The sequence below is a fragment of the Thamnophis sirtalis genome, unplaced genomic scaffold, assembly GCF_051295495.1.
Source record: "Thamnophis sirtalis isolate CommonGarterSnake01/CBP01778 unplaced genomic scaffold, rThaSir2_p1.2 scaffold_15, whole genome shotgun sequence".
Classification (NCBI taxonomy): Eukaryota; Metazoa; Chordata; class Lepidosauria; order Squamata; family Natricidae; genus Thamnophis; species Thamnophis sirtalis.
The window spans coordinates 36,694,612-36,715,146 of NW_028261395.1; the positions used below are offsets into that span (position 1 = coordinate 36,694,612).

Sequence of the window (20,535 nt, forward strand, 5' to 3'; positions counted from 1 at the left end):
CTCTATGTCATTGAAGGCTCAATCGTCAAAGTACCTGAAAAGATAAAATCATGGCAACTGGACCAAAGTTTGTTAATCTGAGATGCTTTGTTACTAATTCAAGTAACTTCATCAGTCAAAATAAAAAATTAGTTGGACAGAGTCAGAAAGTCATTGGAATGTACTAACCCTAATGTGCTAACTATATATATTTTATTGTGACTAATGAAGTTAGTTGTCTGAATAATGAAATGTCTCATGGAAAACAAGCTTTGGTCCAATTGCCATGATGCAACCTTTTTAGATAGATACTAGCTGTTAACCTGGTGTTGCCCAGGTATTTGTTTAGTTAGTCATTTGTGTACCAAGTTTGGTTGAAATTGCTCTAGGCATTCCAAAGTTTTGCTGGAACATACACACACAGAGATGCATTTTTATGAAGAATGAAAGAAGGAGGAGGAAAAGAGGAAGAAGAAGAACAAGAAAGAAAGGAGGAGGAGGAGGAGGAGGAGGAGGAGGAGGAGGAGGAGGAGGAGGAGGAGGAGGAGGAGGAGGAGGAGGAGGAGGAGGAGGAGGAGGAGGAGGAGAAAAAAGATAATATGTTCCTCTACTATTTATGCCATGCTATGACTTTTCTTAATTTGGGAGACATACATTTCCTCCCCTGCTAAACAACTCTAATCTGTTTCCAGCTTGTTCTTTCTGATTTCCTATTTCAGCTTTAAAGGATAGTTTGCCCCAGAGTCCTCTGTCTTAATATGTGTTTTTCTGAAACAGCAATAAAAGGCCTTCCATAACCTGTCACTTCCCTTGACTCCTTTAACTTTTTTTTTTGTAATTTTTAAATCTGCACTGGTCAACAAAAAGCTTTGAATGATCCTGCCCTTAAATGATTTTCCAGTTTGAGGGAATAAAGAAACCTTTCAGAATTTGTCCTCTGACCTGATAAAACTGCTAAGCCCAAAGTGGGGCAGGCAATATTTACTGCAATTGAATTCTTAAAAGGCCATTCTTCAAAAGTGAGCAAAAGCCAAGTATTTTAGCTTTGTATAAATGCAAGGATATTTAATTTTAATTGACAAATTTATTTGTTTCCCCGCCTTTTTTATAGCGGTTTTCTCTAATTGGTTGCCCTAAAAATAAAAATAAAGAATTCTCACCCATTCCTCCACATTTCCTAAGCAAAAGCGTTCCTATTTTTGAAAAATGTTGATATTCAGGGGGGGGGGGGGAAGATGCACATCACTTCTACCGCTTCACTGAGTTGGCACGGGGCGGACAGATACAACTGTGTATCGTCCGCATATTGGTGATATTTAATCCCGTGCCGGCGTTTGATCTCACCCAGCAGCTTCATGTAGGTGTTAAATAGGAGGGGGGATAGGACCGAACCCTGCGGCACCCCATAATTGAGGGGCCTAGGTGTCGATCTCTGCCCTCCGACCAACACCGACTGCGACCTGTCCGAGAGGTAGGAGGAGAACCACTGAAGAACGGTGCCTCCCACTCCCACCTTCCGCAACCGTTGCAGAAGGATACCATGGTTGATGGTATCGAAGGCCGCTGAGAGGTCAAGGAGCACTAGGATAGAGGAATGTCCTCTATCCCTGGCCCACCAGAGATCATCGATCAGCGCGACCAAAGCAGTTTCCGCGCCGTAACCAGGCCTGAAACCCGACTGAAAGGGATCCAGATAAAGTTAGTGCTGGCTTGGATGCCCTGCCACATATGCCGTGTGTCACTGCTGTTCGTGAAGTATTCGTGGATGCTCTGGGCATGTGCAATGAAATGAAGTGAAATCTCTTCAAGGAAAAACAAAGAAAGTCCAGTTGCCTCTTGAAAAAGCACCTTGGGTTCAAGTTCAACCAAAGATGAAAATCTGTTCATTACATATCTTATCTCTTAAGGTTCCCCCCACACATATGTGCTAGTCGTTCCCGACTCTAGGGGGCGGTGCTCATGTTCTGTTTCAAAGCCGAAAAGCCAATCCTGTCTGAAGATGTCTCTATGATCTGTAGCCCGCATGGCTAAATGCCGCTGGTGCATGAAACGCTGTTACCTTCCCACCAAAGGTGGTTCCTATTTTCTACTTGCATTTTTATACATACTTTCAAACTGCTAGGTTGGCAGAAGTTGGGACAAGTAACGGGAGCTCACTCCATTACGCAGCACTAGAGATTTGAACCATCTTTCTGATCGACAAGCACAGCAGCGTCTTAGCCACTGAGCCACCGCATCGCATCGCACTGCATCTTATCTCTTACCTATACACAAATTATAAAGCCTTGTCATTCAATCTTAACCAGCAATACTCCATTAAGAATTACCAGAAATAACAACATGTATATATTAACTTTAATGAAGTAAATCGGGTTCATACTTCTTTACTTTTCACACAGTAGCTTATTTTTAAAAAAAAACACTTTTCTTTGTCCCATAGCTTATGTGTAAGCAAATATTTAAAGCATCATTTGAATTTATTCAAGACACATTCATTTAGAGCTACTAGAAACAACAACACATTAAAAATTCGGCTTTAATCGCTTGAAAGAGTGTCCCACAAGTTAATTTCATTTGAAGCCTCTGAGCTGCAGCTTGGACAAAGTTGACTGTCCTTCAGTTCCCAGTGCACCCAACCTGTCTTGTTGTTGTTCAGTCACAAGTCATGTTCCACTGTTTGCGATCCCATGGATTATAGCACACCATGCCCCCTGGACAGGAGTCGGATTTAAAAATTTTAGCAACCGGGTATGCATAGCCATGCTGGACATACTCTGCCTCCTGCACCATGCGGGGGGGGGGGGGCGTTTTTGTTAAATCCTAATGTAAGTCCTCGACTTACGAATGACAGCCTGCTCCAGCTGAGCTGCGCCCGATTGGCTAAGGCGCGGCTGGCTGAGCGCAGGCTGTTTACACCATTCCTATGGGTCGCCCTGCTTGACAGCTCCTGTATAAATAGCTGTCAAATAGGACGAGGTGCTGAATTCTGTATATAGTTACCTGTTACCTGGTTCTGTTAAATAGAGCTGTTCTTCGTTACCTCAGCCCTTCCACGTCTCTTCAATCAGCTCAGTCTTCAATAGTTTTCACCCTTCCCAGGTTCCGGAGGCTTTCTTTGAGCCCCCAGGAGGGCAAAAATGGCCTCCCCCAGGCTCCAGAGGTCCTTCGGAGGCTGGAAACAGGCCCATTTCCAGCCTTCCAGAACTTCCAGGAGTCTGTTTTTCACCCTCTCAGAGCCTTGCACTTACCTGGCATCCAAAATGGGCCACGTGGAGACTCTTGGGAGGGGAGGGGCAGGGTGGACGGGTCCAGCCTGTCCTCGCAACTACTGGTTCAGATGTAAACCAGATGTAAAATTAGCATCCGGGTTGCCCAAGCAGGCTGAATCCCACCCCTGCCCTTGGTCCTTCACTATCTTCCAGGGTTTGCCCAAATCTCATCTCATCCTCTGCTGTTTCCTTTTGCTTTTGCCTTCAATCTTTCCCAACATCAGGTAATAATACAAATCTGTAGGAGACTGCTATTTTATGGTTTCTTTCCATGGAGGAACTGTACAGAGCACTCACGGGTGATCCAGATCCTTTCCTTTATATGGGGAGAAGTTTTGAGGTGTCAATCCATTTGTTGGCACCTTGTTCTATGATAGTCATCAACTCTGCCAAAAGCAAAACTGTCTTTAATCTGTCATTGCTTTCCTGCTTCCCTTTCTATCTATGGGTGGCTGCACCTGCCCTAACTCTGTACAGATGCAAATTTAAAAGGGGAATATGCAATCAGTCCTTAAATGTATTTGTGGGGGGTGGGGGGGCAATGACGATGACAAAGGTATATCCTAGATCTGAATAGCGGACTGGCAGTGATATACCCTGATGTAACGGAAGAGCCTTTCCCAGCCCAAGACGCCTTCATCAGGCCTTCTCCATATAGCAATAGCAATAGCAGTTAGACTTATATACCGCTTCATAGGGCTTTCAGCCCTCTCTAAGCGGTTTACAGAGTCAGCCTATTGCCCCCAACAACAATCCTGGTCCTCATTTTACCCACCTCGGAAGGATGGAAGGCTGAGTCAACCCTGAGCCGGTGGGATTTAAACAGCTGAACTGCAGAACTGCAGTCAGCTGAAGTAGCCTGCAGTGCTGCATTTAACCACTGCACCACCTTGGCTCGTACAGTGGTATAGTTCAAATTATGTATTTCAAATTAATGTTTTGAATATATTGAATATATATCCTGATGGTTAGCAACATTAACTGATTTCTCAAATTTTAAAAGAAACATTGGTAGATGTAATTGTGTTTGACGGTACGTTTCTTCTTCCTACAGATGTTCCTGTTGAGAAACTTGCTTCCATGGAGTCTCTGCAGTGTGTGAACTTAAAATCCAACCCGTTAAATGAGGAGGTTCGGGTGATTGCCAAGCCACTGATCAAGTTTGACCTTCTGAGCTCTCCAACTGTTCCCCAAGTCTGAAGCCATGTCTGACCTGGATTTGCAGCTGTAGGAGGTTGCAGTGAAAGAGAGAAAGGAAATGCCACGTTTGCTGAGCTAAGCCACTCCTAAGCTGCATCGCTCTGCATGTGTTAGGTTTATGAGCTTCCAGAGTTGCAAAAAGTGTGATTTTTTTTCTTTTGCAAACTGATGGAGGTTGCAGCCAGAACTATTATCTGCTAAACTGCGGATCCATCGAAAATGTGTGACTAGAGAGGGGCCTTTTCATTGAATGATGAAAAAGAGAGAAGGGAGGACACTGCCTGCCTAGGCCATAACCACAGAGAAAGAGGAACAGCAAAAGTGACCAACTGTGTGCCTAGGAGATGATTAGATGGTGTGGATGGGCACCTTGTATGGCTGAGAAAAGAGGAAAACAATTTGTGGTTGGAAAATTGCTTGCAAGTTCATGAAAAAAGAACAGTCTTCAACTTGGGTGAATTTAGATTCCATTCTTTCATGTTTTATCTTCTCCACTTGTACCCAAGGAAAACCAAGGAGCACTTGTTTCTTTACTTACAGTGCTAGCAAAGGACAATCAAATCAAATATATAAAGGATAAATATACATCCAGAGTCAGAGATACTCTAAAAGATTGATGTGGTCTCAGGGGTATAAAATATAACCTGTCAGGGGCAAAAGATCAATACCATACATTAAGTTGCAACACAGAAAATTTATTCAAGCCTACACACAAGAATCTAGTCAATTAAAGTTCAGTACTTAATTGGTGATAAGTGCCAACAGAATTTAAGAGGGGTTAGACTTTGACCATTTCTGGGAACATAACAACTCTAAAGTGATGACTCAACCCACCAGTTCCAGCTGGTCTTTGCCTACATAAACTAAGAGATTCTGTAAAGATGTGGATATAAATCTAATCCTAGTACAAAACTATTATCATCTGCCCATAAGTAAATTATTCTGATAATTTTTGTGCTGTATGAACCAATATTTAAATCTGGGACAGTGATTTGATTTACAAAGGTTTGTGCTTCCAGTAGCCTGTGACATCAAAAAGGTGATTTTGTAGATTTTGTACCTTTTATTTATGAAGCATTTTAGCTATCCCAGTCTTCAAAATCCAAGCAAGCCTATAAGGGAGAATAGCTCAGAGTTGAAATGAGGGGTCCTTGGTGCTCTCTGAGCCTGGTGTCAGAGTTCCAAATAGCACCCAAAAGTAAATCAGAGTCCAAGGCAAAGTATTGCTCAAAGTTCCAATTTATTAAGAGAGCCATGTTGGCACATCTGGGAAAGCCCGAATCTGAAAGCTTCCCGGTTTTCCCTACCTAGTTGAAAGTTCAAGATCTTGCCCCCACACCCACAAGTCCATCACATGATCCAATCTTCCACTGTTATGCTGGCAGTTCCACCCATCCAGTTCTGGTCGGTTCAGAGGTACAAAGACAAAAGATGACCTTGGCTTTCTAGAAAGAATTTTCTTATGGCTGCATAGCATTTCACTCCTTACAATCCCCCCTCCCATTTTCCCACAATAGAAAATGCACCCTGAATGGAATCTTGCTAAATTTAGCAAGGAGATTAAAAAGACACGAAATGACTGGTGGAATATAATTTCAACTTTTGAATTTAACAAAATTCTGAAGATTGGTTTTATACGGTAGATATGAACAGTAATGTCAAAGCGCCATTATAGTTTTCACCAGGATTCCCATTTGAGAAAATAAAAGGACTGGAACTTTGCAAGTGATACAATCACTTTTACAATTTCCTCATCCCTTCTAGATTTGTGAACAGTGTAACTGTTGTGTATTTAAATGGAAACCTGTATTTAATCTTTGCCCATGGAACAACCAGGCACCCTTTAATAAAAGTAAAACGTGGGTTTATTTGCTGCTTTAAAAAAAAATCTAAGAAAAAAAACCTGCATGAAATCCTCATTTTAAGTAGCTACAGCATAGTAAAGCTAGTTGTAGTTTATTGGGAGGTGGGGAAAAGATTCTTGAGAAATGTCTCTTCTCTGCCTGCTTTTCCCTTTTTCCCCCCTTTCAGGATGTGATTGACAAAATCCCGTGTTTTGACAATAAAGAACTTGAGTTTTTGAAATCAAGTGGCTTCTCCGAGTGATTTTGTGCAGATAATGAAATACCAGATTCAAAGATGGAAGTAGGGGTGGGGTTGGATCGGTTTGGGTGAACCGGATGCTAATTTTACATCTAGTTCGCCGAACTGGTAGTTGCAAGGACTGGCTGGCCCTGCCCACCCTGCCCCTTCCCTCCCAGGAGTCTCCACACAGCCCATTTTGGATACCAGCTAAGTGCAGGGCCTGTGCAAGAGTTTCGGAAGTCCAGAAATGGGCCCATTTCCAGCCTCCGCAGGGCTTTTGGAGCCTGGGAGAGGCCATTTTCACCCTCCCAGAGGCTCGAGGAAAGCCTCTAGAGCCCAGGGAGGGCAAAAACACCCCCTCTGCCATGGTGCAGGAGGCCGAGTGGCCACGCCCACCCAGCAACCAGGCAGAGAAACGGTTGCTAAAATTTTTGAATCCCACCTCAAATATACTGTGTAAAAACTATCCACAAGGAGAAACATAGAATCAACACACGACAACTTCCCCTGGGATCTTGCCTCAGTCCAGCAAGGTTGTTCAGAAGCATACTATAGTCAATTCCAGAAGTGGGCAAACATGGCCCTTTACGATCTGTGACTGGCTCAGGAATTTGGGGAGTTGAAATCCTCACATCATAAAGGGGCCATAGTTGTTCACCCCTGGTCAGTAATGCAAGAGTTGCTAAGAGGTCCAGCAGAATCATTCTATATACTGTATCTTTCTTCCAGCAAAAACCTTGAACTAGGCTAAGAAGGAAACTGCCATCCCAAGGTTGAAGCCAGAATAAACTGGGACCAGATAAAATGTTCTACTTAGTTGGATCAGTTGCACCCCCAACACGAGTGATGTCAAGCTGACCATGCCCGCCCCCCCCCCCAGCCGCCTGAGGTCAAACACAACCGTGATGTGATCCTCAATGGAATCGAGTTTGACACTTACGCTCTAGGAATATCTTACGCAGATATGGAAAGCTTTCACAATCCCGAGACCTCATGATTGAAAACAGAATCCTTACATGAAAATATTTTATTGTTCCAAACATCGAGATAGCCAGTCCCAGTCAGCTGCTTTTATCCTCCAGAGTTTGGCATTAATTGGCATTATCTTCCTTGAACAAAGACCAGGCTTTTGATAATATTAAATGATTCCTGAATTCTTTTTCTTCCTCAGCAAATAATCAGTCCAACTCAGTGGTGGGTTCCAATTTTGTTTACTACTGGTTCTCTTGTTTGTGCATGCACATGCGCAGAAGCGTCTGGGTGGGTGGGTGGAGCCTCCTGCCGTTGCTATTACCGGTTTGCCTGATCCGGGCTGAACCAGGAGAAACCCACCCCTGGTCCAGCTTTAGGTTTAGGTTTAGGTTTATTGGTTTTGTATGCCGCCCTCCGGGTGGCTCACAATAAACAGGGAAGGGAATAAATAAGACAATACAAACAATTTTAAAATCCACAACAATCACAATTAAGACGGGGCTGGGTGCTTTAACAGCCCCCAGCCTGCCGGAACAGCCAGGACTTAGTAGCTCTACAGAAGGCCGGGAGGGTAGTAAGGGTCCGGATCTCCATGGGGAGCTTGTTCCAGAGGGCCAGAGCAGCCGTGAGATTTCATGGTATCTCACTTTGATTCCAATCTTCTGAATGGCTTGCAAACCATTCTGTGCCACGACTGCTTCTAAAGACAATGCTAATGCAGAAAGATTGCCCAGTGTAACAGTGCAACATTCAGCCACTCCAAATTATATATAACTAGCACTTAAGTGTGGTTTTTTTTAAAAAAAAAAAAACTGGCTCAAAAACCAGCATCAGTTTAAACTTTTACAACAGCCTTCTATGCCTTCCCTATAGGTTTTTTTCCCCTATCCCAGTTCATGATCTATTAGCTTCTCTTGATGACAGCCAGATTCCAGCAGCCATATAATTTTCTCTTTCCAAAAGAAAATTGGAATATTACATGTGAGGAATGTTAAATGTCATTTTCACACTTATTTTATGCATTTACATTTAATCAATCTATTTGAAGGCCATCTGTTCATCCATGTCTAATGGCTTAATGCCTTGCCCTATCTATTTCAATTCCTAATATCAAATGCACAAAAGGCTTAAATTTTAGCCTTGCTAGAAGAATTCTACCACATCCAAGGTGCTTTCATAAAAAAGAGCAAGACTGAAAGGAAAGGGTCCTTGGTGCTCTCTGAGCTTGGTTGCTTTCTTGCAGACGTTTCATTATCCAAACTAGGTAACATCATCAGTGCTGGTAGGAAGTGGGGGTTTCTCTCATTTTATATTCTAGTCTAGTGACTTGCCCTGTCAATGTGGTCTTGAAGATTCTTTACTGTTAGCTTGTTTGATTGTTCCTTGAGTGGGGTATTGTTTATTTCTTGATTGCTGGTCTGATCTTAATCTTGGTGTTAACAGTCTAACCAAAGAACCTCCATGACTAAGGTGACCAGATTTTCAGATTGGTAAAGAGGGACACCTTTGACCGGGGGGGGGGAGGGGGGGAGAGGCTTGATTAAAAATTTTATACGGAGCAACAAAAATTTTCATACAACACAAAAATAGTATTGTAATGTTTTTTTTAATTTCAACATAACTACAATTTACAAATATAAATTGTAACTGTTGCCAAACATCAAAATTTTGATCACGTGACCATGAGGATGCTGCAACGTTCGCTAAGTGTGAAAATGGTCGCTAAGTGTGAAAAATGGTCATCAGTCACTTTTTTCAATGCCATTGTAACTTTGGTCACTATACCACCTTTCTTGCCACAGTTCTTATAGTGAATAACTGCAGCTGGTATTTTGTATTTTGGATAGAATCTTTTTTTTAAATAGTCTAAGACAATTTTAAAAAAGAACACACAGAATAAATTGAAGTAAAACATTTCAAACTATTCCACAGAGAATAAATTGAAGTAAAACTATTTTTAAAAATTCTATGCACAATATATTTCAAAGTATTGTCCATAGAATTTTTAAAAATGTTTTCACTTCAATTTATTTTGGATAGAATCTTTTTTAAATAGTCTAAGACAATTAAAAAAAGAATCCACACAGAATAAAACTATTTTAAAAAATCCTATGCTCAATAAATAAAATATTATTTTAAAATACATTAAAAAAATAAAAGAAAAAAACCCAGCTCACTTACCAGCAGGCACAAGTGAGCACTCCAAGTCAATCCAGAATGATGTAGATGTTAATACAAAGAACTGAGCAAATTAAAATGGTGAAATTAGTCAGGGAAATATTTTTCAAAAAAACTTTGCCACCATTTTTTCCACACGAGCCGACCGCCAACCTCCGTGCCCTTCCCCTCCGGATAATCCAGGAAGGAACACTCGCAACTTCTCTAGCCAAGTATTTCCTGTAGCTCTATGGTACTGGGTCATCTTTTCTTATAAAAGTAAGTAAAATGGGAGAGGGGGTCCGTTTTCTTGCTTTAACGTTTTATCTCCAATGAAAGTACTGAGACAGAGAGAGGGCTAGACAGTGTCTTTTGTCTTGCCCCGGTTAGGATTTCTTAAGCAAATCCACTGGGCTTTCAACATGAAGCCAGAAAATCCAGACTTTTTAAAAACGCCCCAGGACACGGGACAAATTGTTATAAATCGTGACTGTCCCGCCAAAATCGGGTCATCTGGTCACCTTATCCATGACCACATTGGCAGAGCAAGTCAGTAGAATATAAACTGAGAGAAAATCCCACTCCTTACAAGCACCTAGTTGAGTAATGAAATGTCAGCAACAAAACAACGAAGCTCAGAGACCACCAAGGACCCCTCAAGAAGTTTTCATTTGCACCTCAAGTGACAATATTGGGACCACAGCCATAGAAGGGTGATAATTTAATAGGCGTTGGATTCAGTCTTCTGCAAAATGCCGACTGATTTGAAAACCAAACATTACATTGCTGCTCAGTTACAATTGTTTGCATTTGACTTGAATAGTGTAGGAAGTTAAAACCCACCCCTCTCCTAGAAAAATGAAATATCCTGGGAAATATTGAAAAGGCGGAATATTATATTTCCCTGGATCAGAAATAGAGAAACATGTTTTTAGGCAGGAAGCAGACTCACTCTTAATAGCCCCCACCTTTGTCAATGGCCATTAAAAGGCCTGAGCCACTCTGTTCTACATAACAAAGATCTCCAGTCTTCAGGTCCAGGGTGATGGGATTAAGGCATGATAGTAGTAGTCCTTTATTCATCTCACCACAGGGCCCCATGGGAATCTGACAACCAATCAGAATACTTTTCTTACACAGGAACAGGAAACAAAGGTGGGGCCGAACACAGAATATAAAAAACTCAGGGACTCTCAACAAGCCCCTTCTCTTTTTTTTCCTTCTTCACCCAACATCTGGAAGCATTTGATCCCCCTTTTCTGTTCAGGAACTCGAACCATGTGATCCTGTCCACCATTAAACCATCTTGCCAAGCAGCCTGCATGTTTCCAGAGTCTTTTTCCCCACTTGGAACTGAACCCAGAAGGACATTTCTTCCAACAATAGCAAGTAAGCTTCTTTTTTAAAAGAGCAATTTCATTTTTACTCCACGAAATGGATAGAGAGAGAGATAAGGTATGAAACGTTAATTCCTGTGACAATATTAAAGGGAAATATGATCAGATACTATTACTCAGGAGAGAGAAAACTCTTTGAATCCTTATCAAATGAAATAGATTTTATTATCGCTTCTGGAAAATAAAATATATTTGGTACCGAGTACTTATTTGTATTGCTTGGTTGTTTTGTGGTGAGAGGAATCAATACAGCTGTCTGTTTTCCAGAGCTGATCTTAAGATTGCTCTGATTCTACTTTCTCCCTTGATAAAGGAAGTATTGTTATGATATTCATACGGGTATAAAAGAAATATACTCTACTCAACAGGAGTAGAGCTTTTTAATTTGTTCAATTGCATTTGGATGAGAAGGCTATAAGCTGAGCCTCCTCTCACCAGAAGTTTTGGGAAGTTGGCAGCACTTTATCTTTTTGCGTTATCTTCAAAAAGCTGAGCTGCATCAGATGTAATTAGTATCTGGATCAGAAGTGCCAGGGGAGCTGGGAAGTTTTAAAACTCTTAGCAAACATTTGTGGACTGCTGCCAAGAACGCTACCCAGATGTCTCCACGAAGCTATAAAGAGCTGAACTTGGATCAAGGAAATCTGTCAGCCCCTTAAAGCCATTTAAAAACATGGAAGCCTAATTTCTTTGCTTCCCCACCAGCTTCACTGTCTCTAATATTTTAGTAAAACAAATGAAACAAAACAAATGTTATTATATTTATGGAGTTACTTACTAGGCATGTCTAAATTAGAATAAAATAACCAAAATATCTTTACAATCCCCAAGACATGTCACAACTTTCAAGCACCACTAATGTTTGGAACAGGGACGTGGTGGCTCAGTGGCTAAGATGCTGAGCTTGTCGATCAAAAAGGTTGGCAGTTCGGTGGTTGGAATCCCTAGCGCCGCGTAACGGAGTGAGCTCCCGTTACTTGTCCCAGCTTCTGCCAACCTTGCAGTTCGAAAGCATGTAAAAATGTAAGTAGAAAAATAGGGACCATCTTTGCTGGGAAGGTAACAGAGTTCTGTGCGCCTTCGACATTTAGTCATGCCGGCCACATGGCCATGGAGACATCTTTGGACAGTGCTGGCTCTTCAGCTTTGAAACGGAGATGAACACCATCCCCTAGAGTCGGTAACGACTAGCACATATCTGCGAGGGGAACCTTTACCTTTACATAATGTTTGGAAATTGAAAGTTGAAAGATTTGACACATCCTAAAAAACAACCACCGAATTCTTATCAATTCTGTCCCAGGTGGAGAATATTTTTCATCTGAGAATTAAATGTTCTTCCATGGCCTTCTTTCAAGATTCTCCATCATAAGCCTCCCTTTTTCAAACTAATGTGTGGCCTCATACACCAACCTCTTCTTTTCTCCTATCCTACTCCCATTTTTCTCTCTTCTGTCTTCTTCCCTTCCAATTTTCTCTCATCCTAGGGAGTCCTTGGTGGTCTCTGACCTTGGTTGTCTTCTTGCAGATGTTTCACATTTCCCATCTAAGTAATCTAAAATAGAGAAGGTATTTGCTGGTGGAAGACTAGATTCAGGATGCCAAATCTTGATGGTAAAACAATCAGCCCAGTAAATTAAATAGGATAAGGCCAAGATGGTGGACTTATGGCACGCGTGCCAGAGGTGGCACACAGAGCCCTCTCTATGGGCACGTGTGCCATCGCTAGCTGCTCTTCTGGTTTCCAGTGCTGGTCTTCACAGGTGCTGGAGCACCCAGAAAAATACCTGAAAACAGCCTGAAAAATGACCTGAAAAATGGCCAAAATCCAGTCCATTTTCTGGCTGTTTTCAGGCCAAAATGGCATGAAAAAGACCTGAAAACAGTCAGAAAAACGGCCTGAAATGGCCCAAAAAAGGCATGTGCACATCAGCCAGCTGATCTTTGGGTTTCCGGCACATGCACATGTGTTCTGGTTTGGGCACTTGGTGCCGAAATGGTTTGCCATCACTGGGATAAGGCAATGATACCTTTTGTATCTTCCATTCGTCCACTGCAATATCCAGAAAACAAGAACAATGACAATTTTTCGTTGCACAGCAATGTTCAAACTTCCTAAGAAAACTTTCTTCATGGCTTTCTTAAAGGTCATACAGTAAGTGCAGGGTCAAGCTGCTTCAAACACTGACATTTCAGAAGTAAATTAATTAAATGTCAAGCTTACCCTGGAGTAAACTGTTACGTCTGTTGCTTTTGGAGGATGTGGTTGCTACTGTATTATTGCTCAGGAAAAAAATATATAGCCAGCTGCAATCAAAGTAGGTGCAGATGTTTTTGCAACATTGAGTTTACACAAACTTCTGAAAGGTAAAAATCATGGGACCGTATGAAAATACAGGTAGTCCTCCTTAAGGACCACAATTGGGTCTAGCAACTCTGTTGCTAAGGGTTATTGTGATTAAGCAAGACATCACATGACTGCAAGTTGTGATTTTAGTGCTGGCTTCTCTATTGACTTTGCTTGTCAGAACTCAGCTGCGCAGCTCACAAATGGCAGTCACAACGTTGCGGGACACTATTGTAAATTATGTTATATTGTTATGTTGTGTTGTGATGTGATGTGATTTTATGTTATGTTTGTCAGTTTGTTGCAGAAAAATCAAATCCAGAAAGCACATGCAGATAACTGTTTTAGCTGGATATATTAACTTCTTTATATACATAATAACAGATGAATAAATGTACAGTACCAATAGTACATTCTTTCAACATGGTAGAAGTTACAAGCAGAACATAAGCAGGAGAGAACAGCTTCATCTCAGAGTTCAGAGCAGACAGAGAGGTTTAGATTAGTTTACTTCTCAGAGCAGCAGACTCAGTGCTCAGAGCTTATAGACTAGTTTCAGTTTCAATTCTCAGCACAGACTCAGTTCTGTTTCAGCTCTCATTGACTGACTTAGTTGCTATGCCTATTCATTGGCTGGTCTTGTTATCATGTCTCTCCCAGTTATGAATATTCTGACTATGTTATGCTGTAAAATATGATATGTGATATTATATATTATATTACATTATTGTAAAATATTTTAAATTATATTGTAAATGCACCCTGGTTGCAAAGCACCCAAATGACAATCATATGACTGCAGAGACACTGCGATAGGCATACATTTGATCATTAAATGACTTTTTCAGTACTATCACAACTCCAAACAGTCACTAAACAGGGCAGTCTATGGAGATTCTCAGTCATCCAGATCATGGTTGTCCCAAAGTTGCTTTTTCAAAAGGCAAACTGGACTTTGTTTTTCCAAAACGAACTTCAGCTGCCTTTTGAAAAAGCACCTTTGGGATAAACAGGGCAGTCTTTACATAAGGTTTGCCTGTTATTGGCTTTTTTTCAAAGAATCCAGGAATAGTATTGAAGCTCCTAGGATGGATACCTCCACCAGCACTGTCGCTTCTCCACTGCCTCTTCAGCTTTTCCTGTTAAAACATAGCCACAGGACAAAGAGGCCGAAATTTACTCTTCTTATCCCTGAGGGATATATTACCAGATGTGTAGAAGAAAGGGCAGTGGCACCAGAACCAAATTTAAAAGGCACAATACATATTTATGGTATAATAAAGTTTACTAGCAAAATCAGATCACAAATGCAGGATATAGTTCATTCGTTTCACATAAAACTTGAAAAAGTTGAAAAGTTTCTCAGGTTGGAAAAACTTCTCATTTGAACTGCAACTCTGGAATTCCTCCTCAACTTAAAGTATTTCTTTCTAAGCAATTCTTCCCATTCAGTTATGTTCACAAATGAGGAGAATTATAGAATAGAATTAGTATTGAGCAGATTAGGGCAGGGCAGGGCATAGAATAAGAGCCAAGGTGGCGCAGTGGTTAAATGCAGCACTGCAGGCTCCTGCTAGATCAGCAGGTCAGCGGTTCAAATCTCACCAGCTTAGGGTTGACTCAGCCTTCCATCCTTCCGAGGTGGGTAAAATGAGGACCCAGATTGTTGGGGGCAATATGCTGACTCTCTGTAAACCGCTTAGAGAGGCCTGAAAGGCCTATGAAGTGGTATATAAGTCTACTGCTATTGCTATTGCTAAGAATAGAATAGATAATAGAGTTGGAAGAAACCTCATAAAGCCCTTCATGGTAGTGGGTCTGCGTACTTGAGAGACCGCCTCCTGCCAATTACCTCCCTGCGACCAATTAGATCACATAGATTAGGCCTCCTCCGAGTTCCATCTGCCAGTCAGTGCCGACTGGCAACTACACGGAGGAGAGCCTTTTCAGTAGTAGCTCCGACCCTTTGGAACGATCTCCCCGTGGAGATTCGTACCCTCACCACCGTCCAGACCTTCCGCACAGCCCTTAAGACCTGGCTAGCCCGTCAGGCCTGGGGACAAAGATAATTGCCCCCACCCGAATGATGAATGAATGTTGCTTACTATTTTACTTCTATGTATTGTTTGTGTCTATTGTCTGTATACCCCCTCCCTTCATTTTATGTAAGCCGTCCTGAGTCCCCTCAGGGAAAAGGGCGGCCTATAAGTATTAATAAATACTCTAAATACTCTAAATAAACCTTAGAGGTCTTCTAGTCCAACCCCCTGCTCAAGCAGGGACTGGCTGTCCAATTTCTTCTTAAAAGCCTCTAACCCACAACTTCTGAGAGCAAGCCAGTGCACTGATTATTCTCGCTGTCAGGAAATCTCTCCTTATTTCTAGCTTGCAGTTCTCCTTCATATGTTTTCCTCTCTTGCTTTTTGTCCTGCCTTCAGGGGCTTTGAAGAATAGATGGACCTGCCCTTCTTTGTGACAGCCTCTCAAATATTGGAAAACTGCTACCCTGTTTCCCTGAAAATAAGACCTCCCCGGATAATAAGGCCAATTGGGCTTTTGAGTGCATGTGCTATAATAAGCTCTCCCCCAAAAATAAGCCTTCCCTGAAAATATTGTAACATAGCAACAGCCATGAGGTGACCACGCTCGCTGCCTCCTGCACAGTTCCTACTGGTTCGGACCAGTTTGGCTGAGTAGATAATAACTCGGGCAGACACGCACCTGAACCGGTTCTATCCTTGGTGGTGCCATCTTGATTTTCTGTTCTGCACATGCGCAGAACAATCTTCATTGAAAAAATGTAAACCCCCCCCCTTTTTTTAATGATGTGCGCATGCACAGACCTCTTTAGGTGTAAGTGTGCCTAAAAATGTATGAATGAAGCGAGCACAAGCGCGCATAATTTTTCAGGTGCCGGACTGGTAGTAATGCCAGCAGGAACCCACTCCTGCTCCTGCACCTCAAAAATAATAAGACCTCCCCAAAAATAAGGCCAAGTGCTTTGTTGAAAGAAATGTCCTTCTGGGTTCAGCTCCAAGTGGGGAAAAAGACACTGGAGACATGGAGGCTGCTTGGAAAGATGGTTTAATGGAGGACAGGACCACATGGCTTGAGTCCTGAATACAAAAGGTGATCACATGCTTCAATGTTCGGTGAAGAAGAAGAGAGCCGAGAGAGAGAGAGAGAGGAAGGGGCTTTTTATAATCTGTTCAGCCCCTCTGTTTCCTGTTCCTGCGTAAGAAATGTATTCTGATTGGTTGTCAGACTCCCATGGGGTCATGCAGGGGCAATTCTCTAGGCTGTGTTTTGAATCCAGGTTTGGTTGAGTTCTCAGATGCCATGTGAGGAGTGGGTAAAGGCGAATCATGCCTTAATCCCATTACACTGGAGCTGAAGGGGAGAACTCTTTATTATGTAAAGGGACTGGCTTGGGCATCTTAATGGCCCATTGACAAGGGGGTGGGCAGGAAGCTGCAGGGAGCTACTTTGTCTTTAAAAACATGTTTCTCCCTTTTCACATCCAGGGAAATATAATATTCTGCCTTTTCAATATTTCCTAGAATATCTCATTCTTCTAGGAGAGGGATGCATTTTAACTTCCTACAGCTTATTTCGGTGGTCAAAAGAAAATAAGACACAGTATAATGTCCCCTTAGTTTTTCTTCTGTGCACCCTTTCTATAGTCTCAACAGATGGATTTCTTGTTGAGATGGGAAGCTTCTTCACAGTGACAGTAATACAGTTGTGCTAGGACTGGTCCCTCTTCTTTTTGCCAGCTTATCAAAGATGTTCCTCTGCCATCTCCCTAGACCTTGAGTTCAAAACTCAGATTTTCCTTGATCCTAAATTACTCTGCTTCTTAGCAGTGCTTCCCCCCCCCCCCTCGGTCTATGATGTCCCCACCCCCAGTTGCTGCTATTCCCTTTTATTCTTTTCCCCCTCTGGACTTTATTTGTTTCATACATTTCTAACACCATCTGTTTGCTTGCAACTCTGGATGGCTTACAAAAGATTAAAAGATCAGTGGAAAGATCATATTGGAAAGACGACCGTGATGGAAAGGAAAACTAAAATCAGTTATCACAATGTAATGAATACAGCTCCATCAACTGCACATGCTGATTAGTGGAGACACACACCAGAGACTTAAGGGAAGAGTCTTAAGTTCTTTTCTAATACCCAGCTGAGAGCTGGGGGATAGGGAAACTGTTCAAAGGACAGACATGACAACAGAGATCCTCTTAGATCTCATCAGGTTTGCTTGCATTTGTGTCAGAAGCACCAAGGTGCTTCCAGATTGAAAGGGTTAGTCGGTGACATCACCGTTGTCCAGGGGACACACAGTTGGAGGCTCCTTTCATGTCTTGGGCAGGAGCTAGAGCAAAGGACAGGAGCTCAACCCTGGCTCACGACGTGTCATGTCCCTGTCGGAGCCTGAATCCACAGAGAAGGACAAGCAGGAGCTGGGCTGATGGAGGTTGAGGGGTTGGCCTTCAGAGGAATGCAGGGAGGAGCAGGACAAGGCAGCCCTGGGCCCTTTTGGCTTAGGACAACCTGCCAGCAGGGAGAAATGGGAGCAGGAGGACTGAGAGAGGGCAGGAAGTGGAGATGAGGAGCGACACAGCTCAGACAATGAGCAAAGACTGCCCCCGCTTGATCCCTGAGCACGGAGAGTGGAGAGGAGGTAGGAACAGCACAGGCCAACCTGATGAGTCGGGAGGAGAGTGCCCTGCACTTCTTCACAAGGCACACCTGGGGACTGACTTAAGGAGACGCTGTGGGGGGGGGGTGTTTGTCGGGAACAAATGCTGAATTTGTGGAGTTTTGTGTGCCGCTGTCAACGTCTGGAGTTTGCAGTACTTCTTGCCTTGCTCCTTGCTTTGTGGACTCATTGTCCTGTTCCTTGCTTCGCGGGCTCATTGCTTTCTTCCTTGCTTTGTGGATTTATTGCCTTGTTCCTTTGCCCACTGGACTTCTTGCTTTGAAGCCATTGTGCTACCAGCGTCTTGCTGGACTCCTCACAACCATAATATGCTGTGTTTGGGTGTGGGTGTGCGCGCGCGTGCGCGCGCCAGTGGTGGGTTTCGAATTATTTTACTACCAGTTCGCTCGTGCTTGCGCAACGCTTTTGCCCATTTGCAGAAGCATCTGGGTGGGAGGGTGGAGCCTCCCGCCGCTGCCAATACCAGTTCACCTGATCCGGAATGAACTGGCAGAAACCCACCTCTGGTGTGAGCGCTTTGCTCCGGGACTTGCGTTTGGGGGACAGTTGGAGCAATAAAGGGAAGTTTTGAACTTCCTGGCTTTGTGCCTTGTCTGATAACATCACATGGGACCACTCGGGTCTCAAATATGGGCTTGCTAACCTCCATCCCAGCATCCTAGCCACGCACGCCACTGTACTCCTTATCTCATCAGATGATGTTACTTCACTGATGGGACCTGGAGCATGCTATCTAAGCAGATATTATAGGGCAAGCAGAGCATGGGTGGGTTGCTACCGGCATTACTGCCAATTCAGTGTGCGCGTGCACATTTACAGCAAAAAAGAATGTTAGAAAAGGGGGGGAAATTACATTTCCGCAATGGAGATTGTTCTGCGCATGCGCAGAACCAAAAATCAAGATGGTGCCACTGACAATAGAACCGGTTCGGGTGCGTGGGCAGCCGAGTTACTACCTACTCGGCCAAACCTGTCCGAACCGGTAGGAACCCACTTCTGAAGCAGAGGGAATTGGAGGTGGTGTGACAAATATCCTGACCTTGGGCCATGAATGGTTTTATAGACCAACATCTTGAATGGCATCCAGAAGTGCTGGAGAAAAACCATTGCAGTAATAAAATTACATCACATACCAAAGTGCATGCATAATTACTCATGATTATCACTGCTTTGTGAACCATTGCAACTTAGGAGTTTGTCTCCAAGGAAAGCTGCATTGCGGTATATCAGTTGGTCGGTACTATTGAATTTAACTTTTTGCTCGCTTTTAGTGTGCTCATTTCATTGGCCTCTTTGCTCGCAAAAGAGATATGGAAAAACATTTTTGCCTTTCAATTGCCTTCATTTGCATTTTAGGTAAGTGCACAAAAGATCTAATCTGATTCGTTTTACTCACTATTTCCCCCTCATATAAATGGCCCTTGAAAGAAACAGAATACTATAGTTGTCAGCTGAAGTGACATATTTCAGAAAATGTATCAGGAAGACAGCGTCCTTGCTATTAAAATATAATAATTAGTCTTAAAATCTTTAATTGCCTAAAACTGTAGAATGGCAAAATCCTCAAAACACTTTTAATCTTTGCAGTTTGGTTCAGATATATTAGCACCATCTAAAATTCCTGATCTTTTATTACCATAGAGATTTTTGGACAATTTTAAATCTACCATATTTTTCCATGCACACTTAAAGTGTATTACTAAACTAGATATTCGCTTTATTTAAGAATTTTGGAATTAAAAATTGGATTAGTACAATTTACTTGTTAAGGGTTTTACAGATTAGGTACGCCTCCCGTGAATTTGAATTGATTTTAATTCAAGGAAAGATCTACTTTCATGTTAGCTAGACACCACACAGAATGAATGCTAAAAAGGATTAGTTGTTGACTTCAGTATGCTGGAATTGTATAATTATAGAAGAGAACCTACATCCATTAATTTACTAGTATGGTTTAAGAATAGGAATATGAATTTGGAATTTATCATTATACTAAAAATTATGAATTCACTGAGGATGAGGTGTAGCGGAAAAAAAAATAATTATCTTAACCACAGAAGAAGACACTACCTTAGATGTGCAATTTTGGACTGGTGTGTGTTTGCTCTGTAAACAGCTGACTTGTATCCCTGACATGGAATCAATGATCAATGTTACTCTCTGGCCACTGTTCTGCTTAAAATCATTGTTAATTACTGGGAGTCCTACAGGATTGACATTGCTGGGAGTTGAAGCCCATAAGTCATAAACGGGCCCTAGTTCCCCACCCTTGGCCTATATGCTAAAGCTGGGATGTCAAACTCAAGGCCCGCGGGCTGCATCTGGCCCACAGGATGCTTAGATCTGGCCTGTGGGGCCACCCTGGAAACAGCAAAGGACCAGCCTACAGTGCCTCTGCCAACAAAA

At 42.5% G+C, this 20,535-nt stretch overlaps 1 protein-coding gene across 2 annotated transcripts in view; it reads left to right on the forward strand.

The window, feature by feature from the left end:
• LRRC20 (leucine rich repeat containing 20) overlaps window positions 1–6,537 on the forward strand; it is a 119,695-nt gene extending 113,158 nt beyond the window's left edge. For both annotated transcript variants that reach the window (XM_087701800.1, XM_087701801.1), the window contains one exon: window positions 4,303–6,537. In XM_087701800.1, the coding sequence (XP_087557926.1) occupies window positions 4,303–4,448 (146 nt within the window). In that variant the 3' untranslated portion in view covers window positions 4,449–6,537. The remainder of the gene's footprint in view (window positions 1–4,302) is intronic.
• The last annotated feature ends 13,998 nt before the right edge of the window (window positions 6,538–20,535 follow it).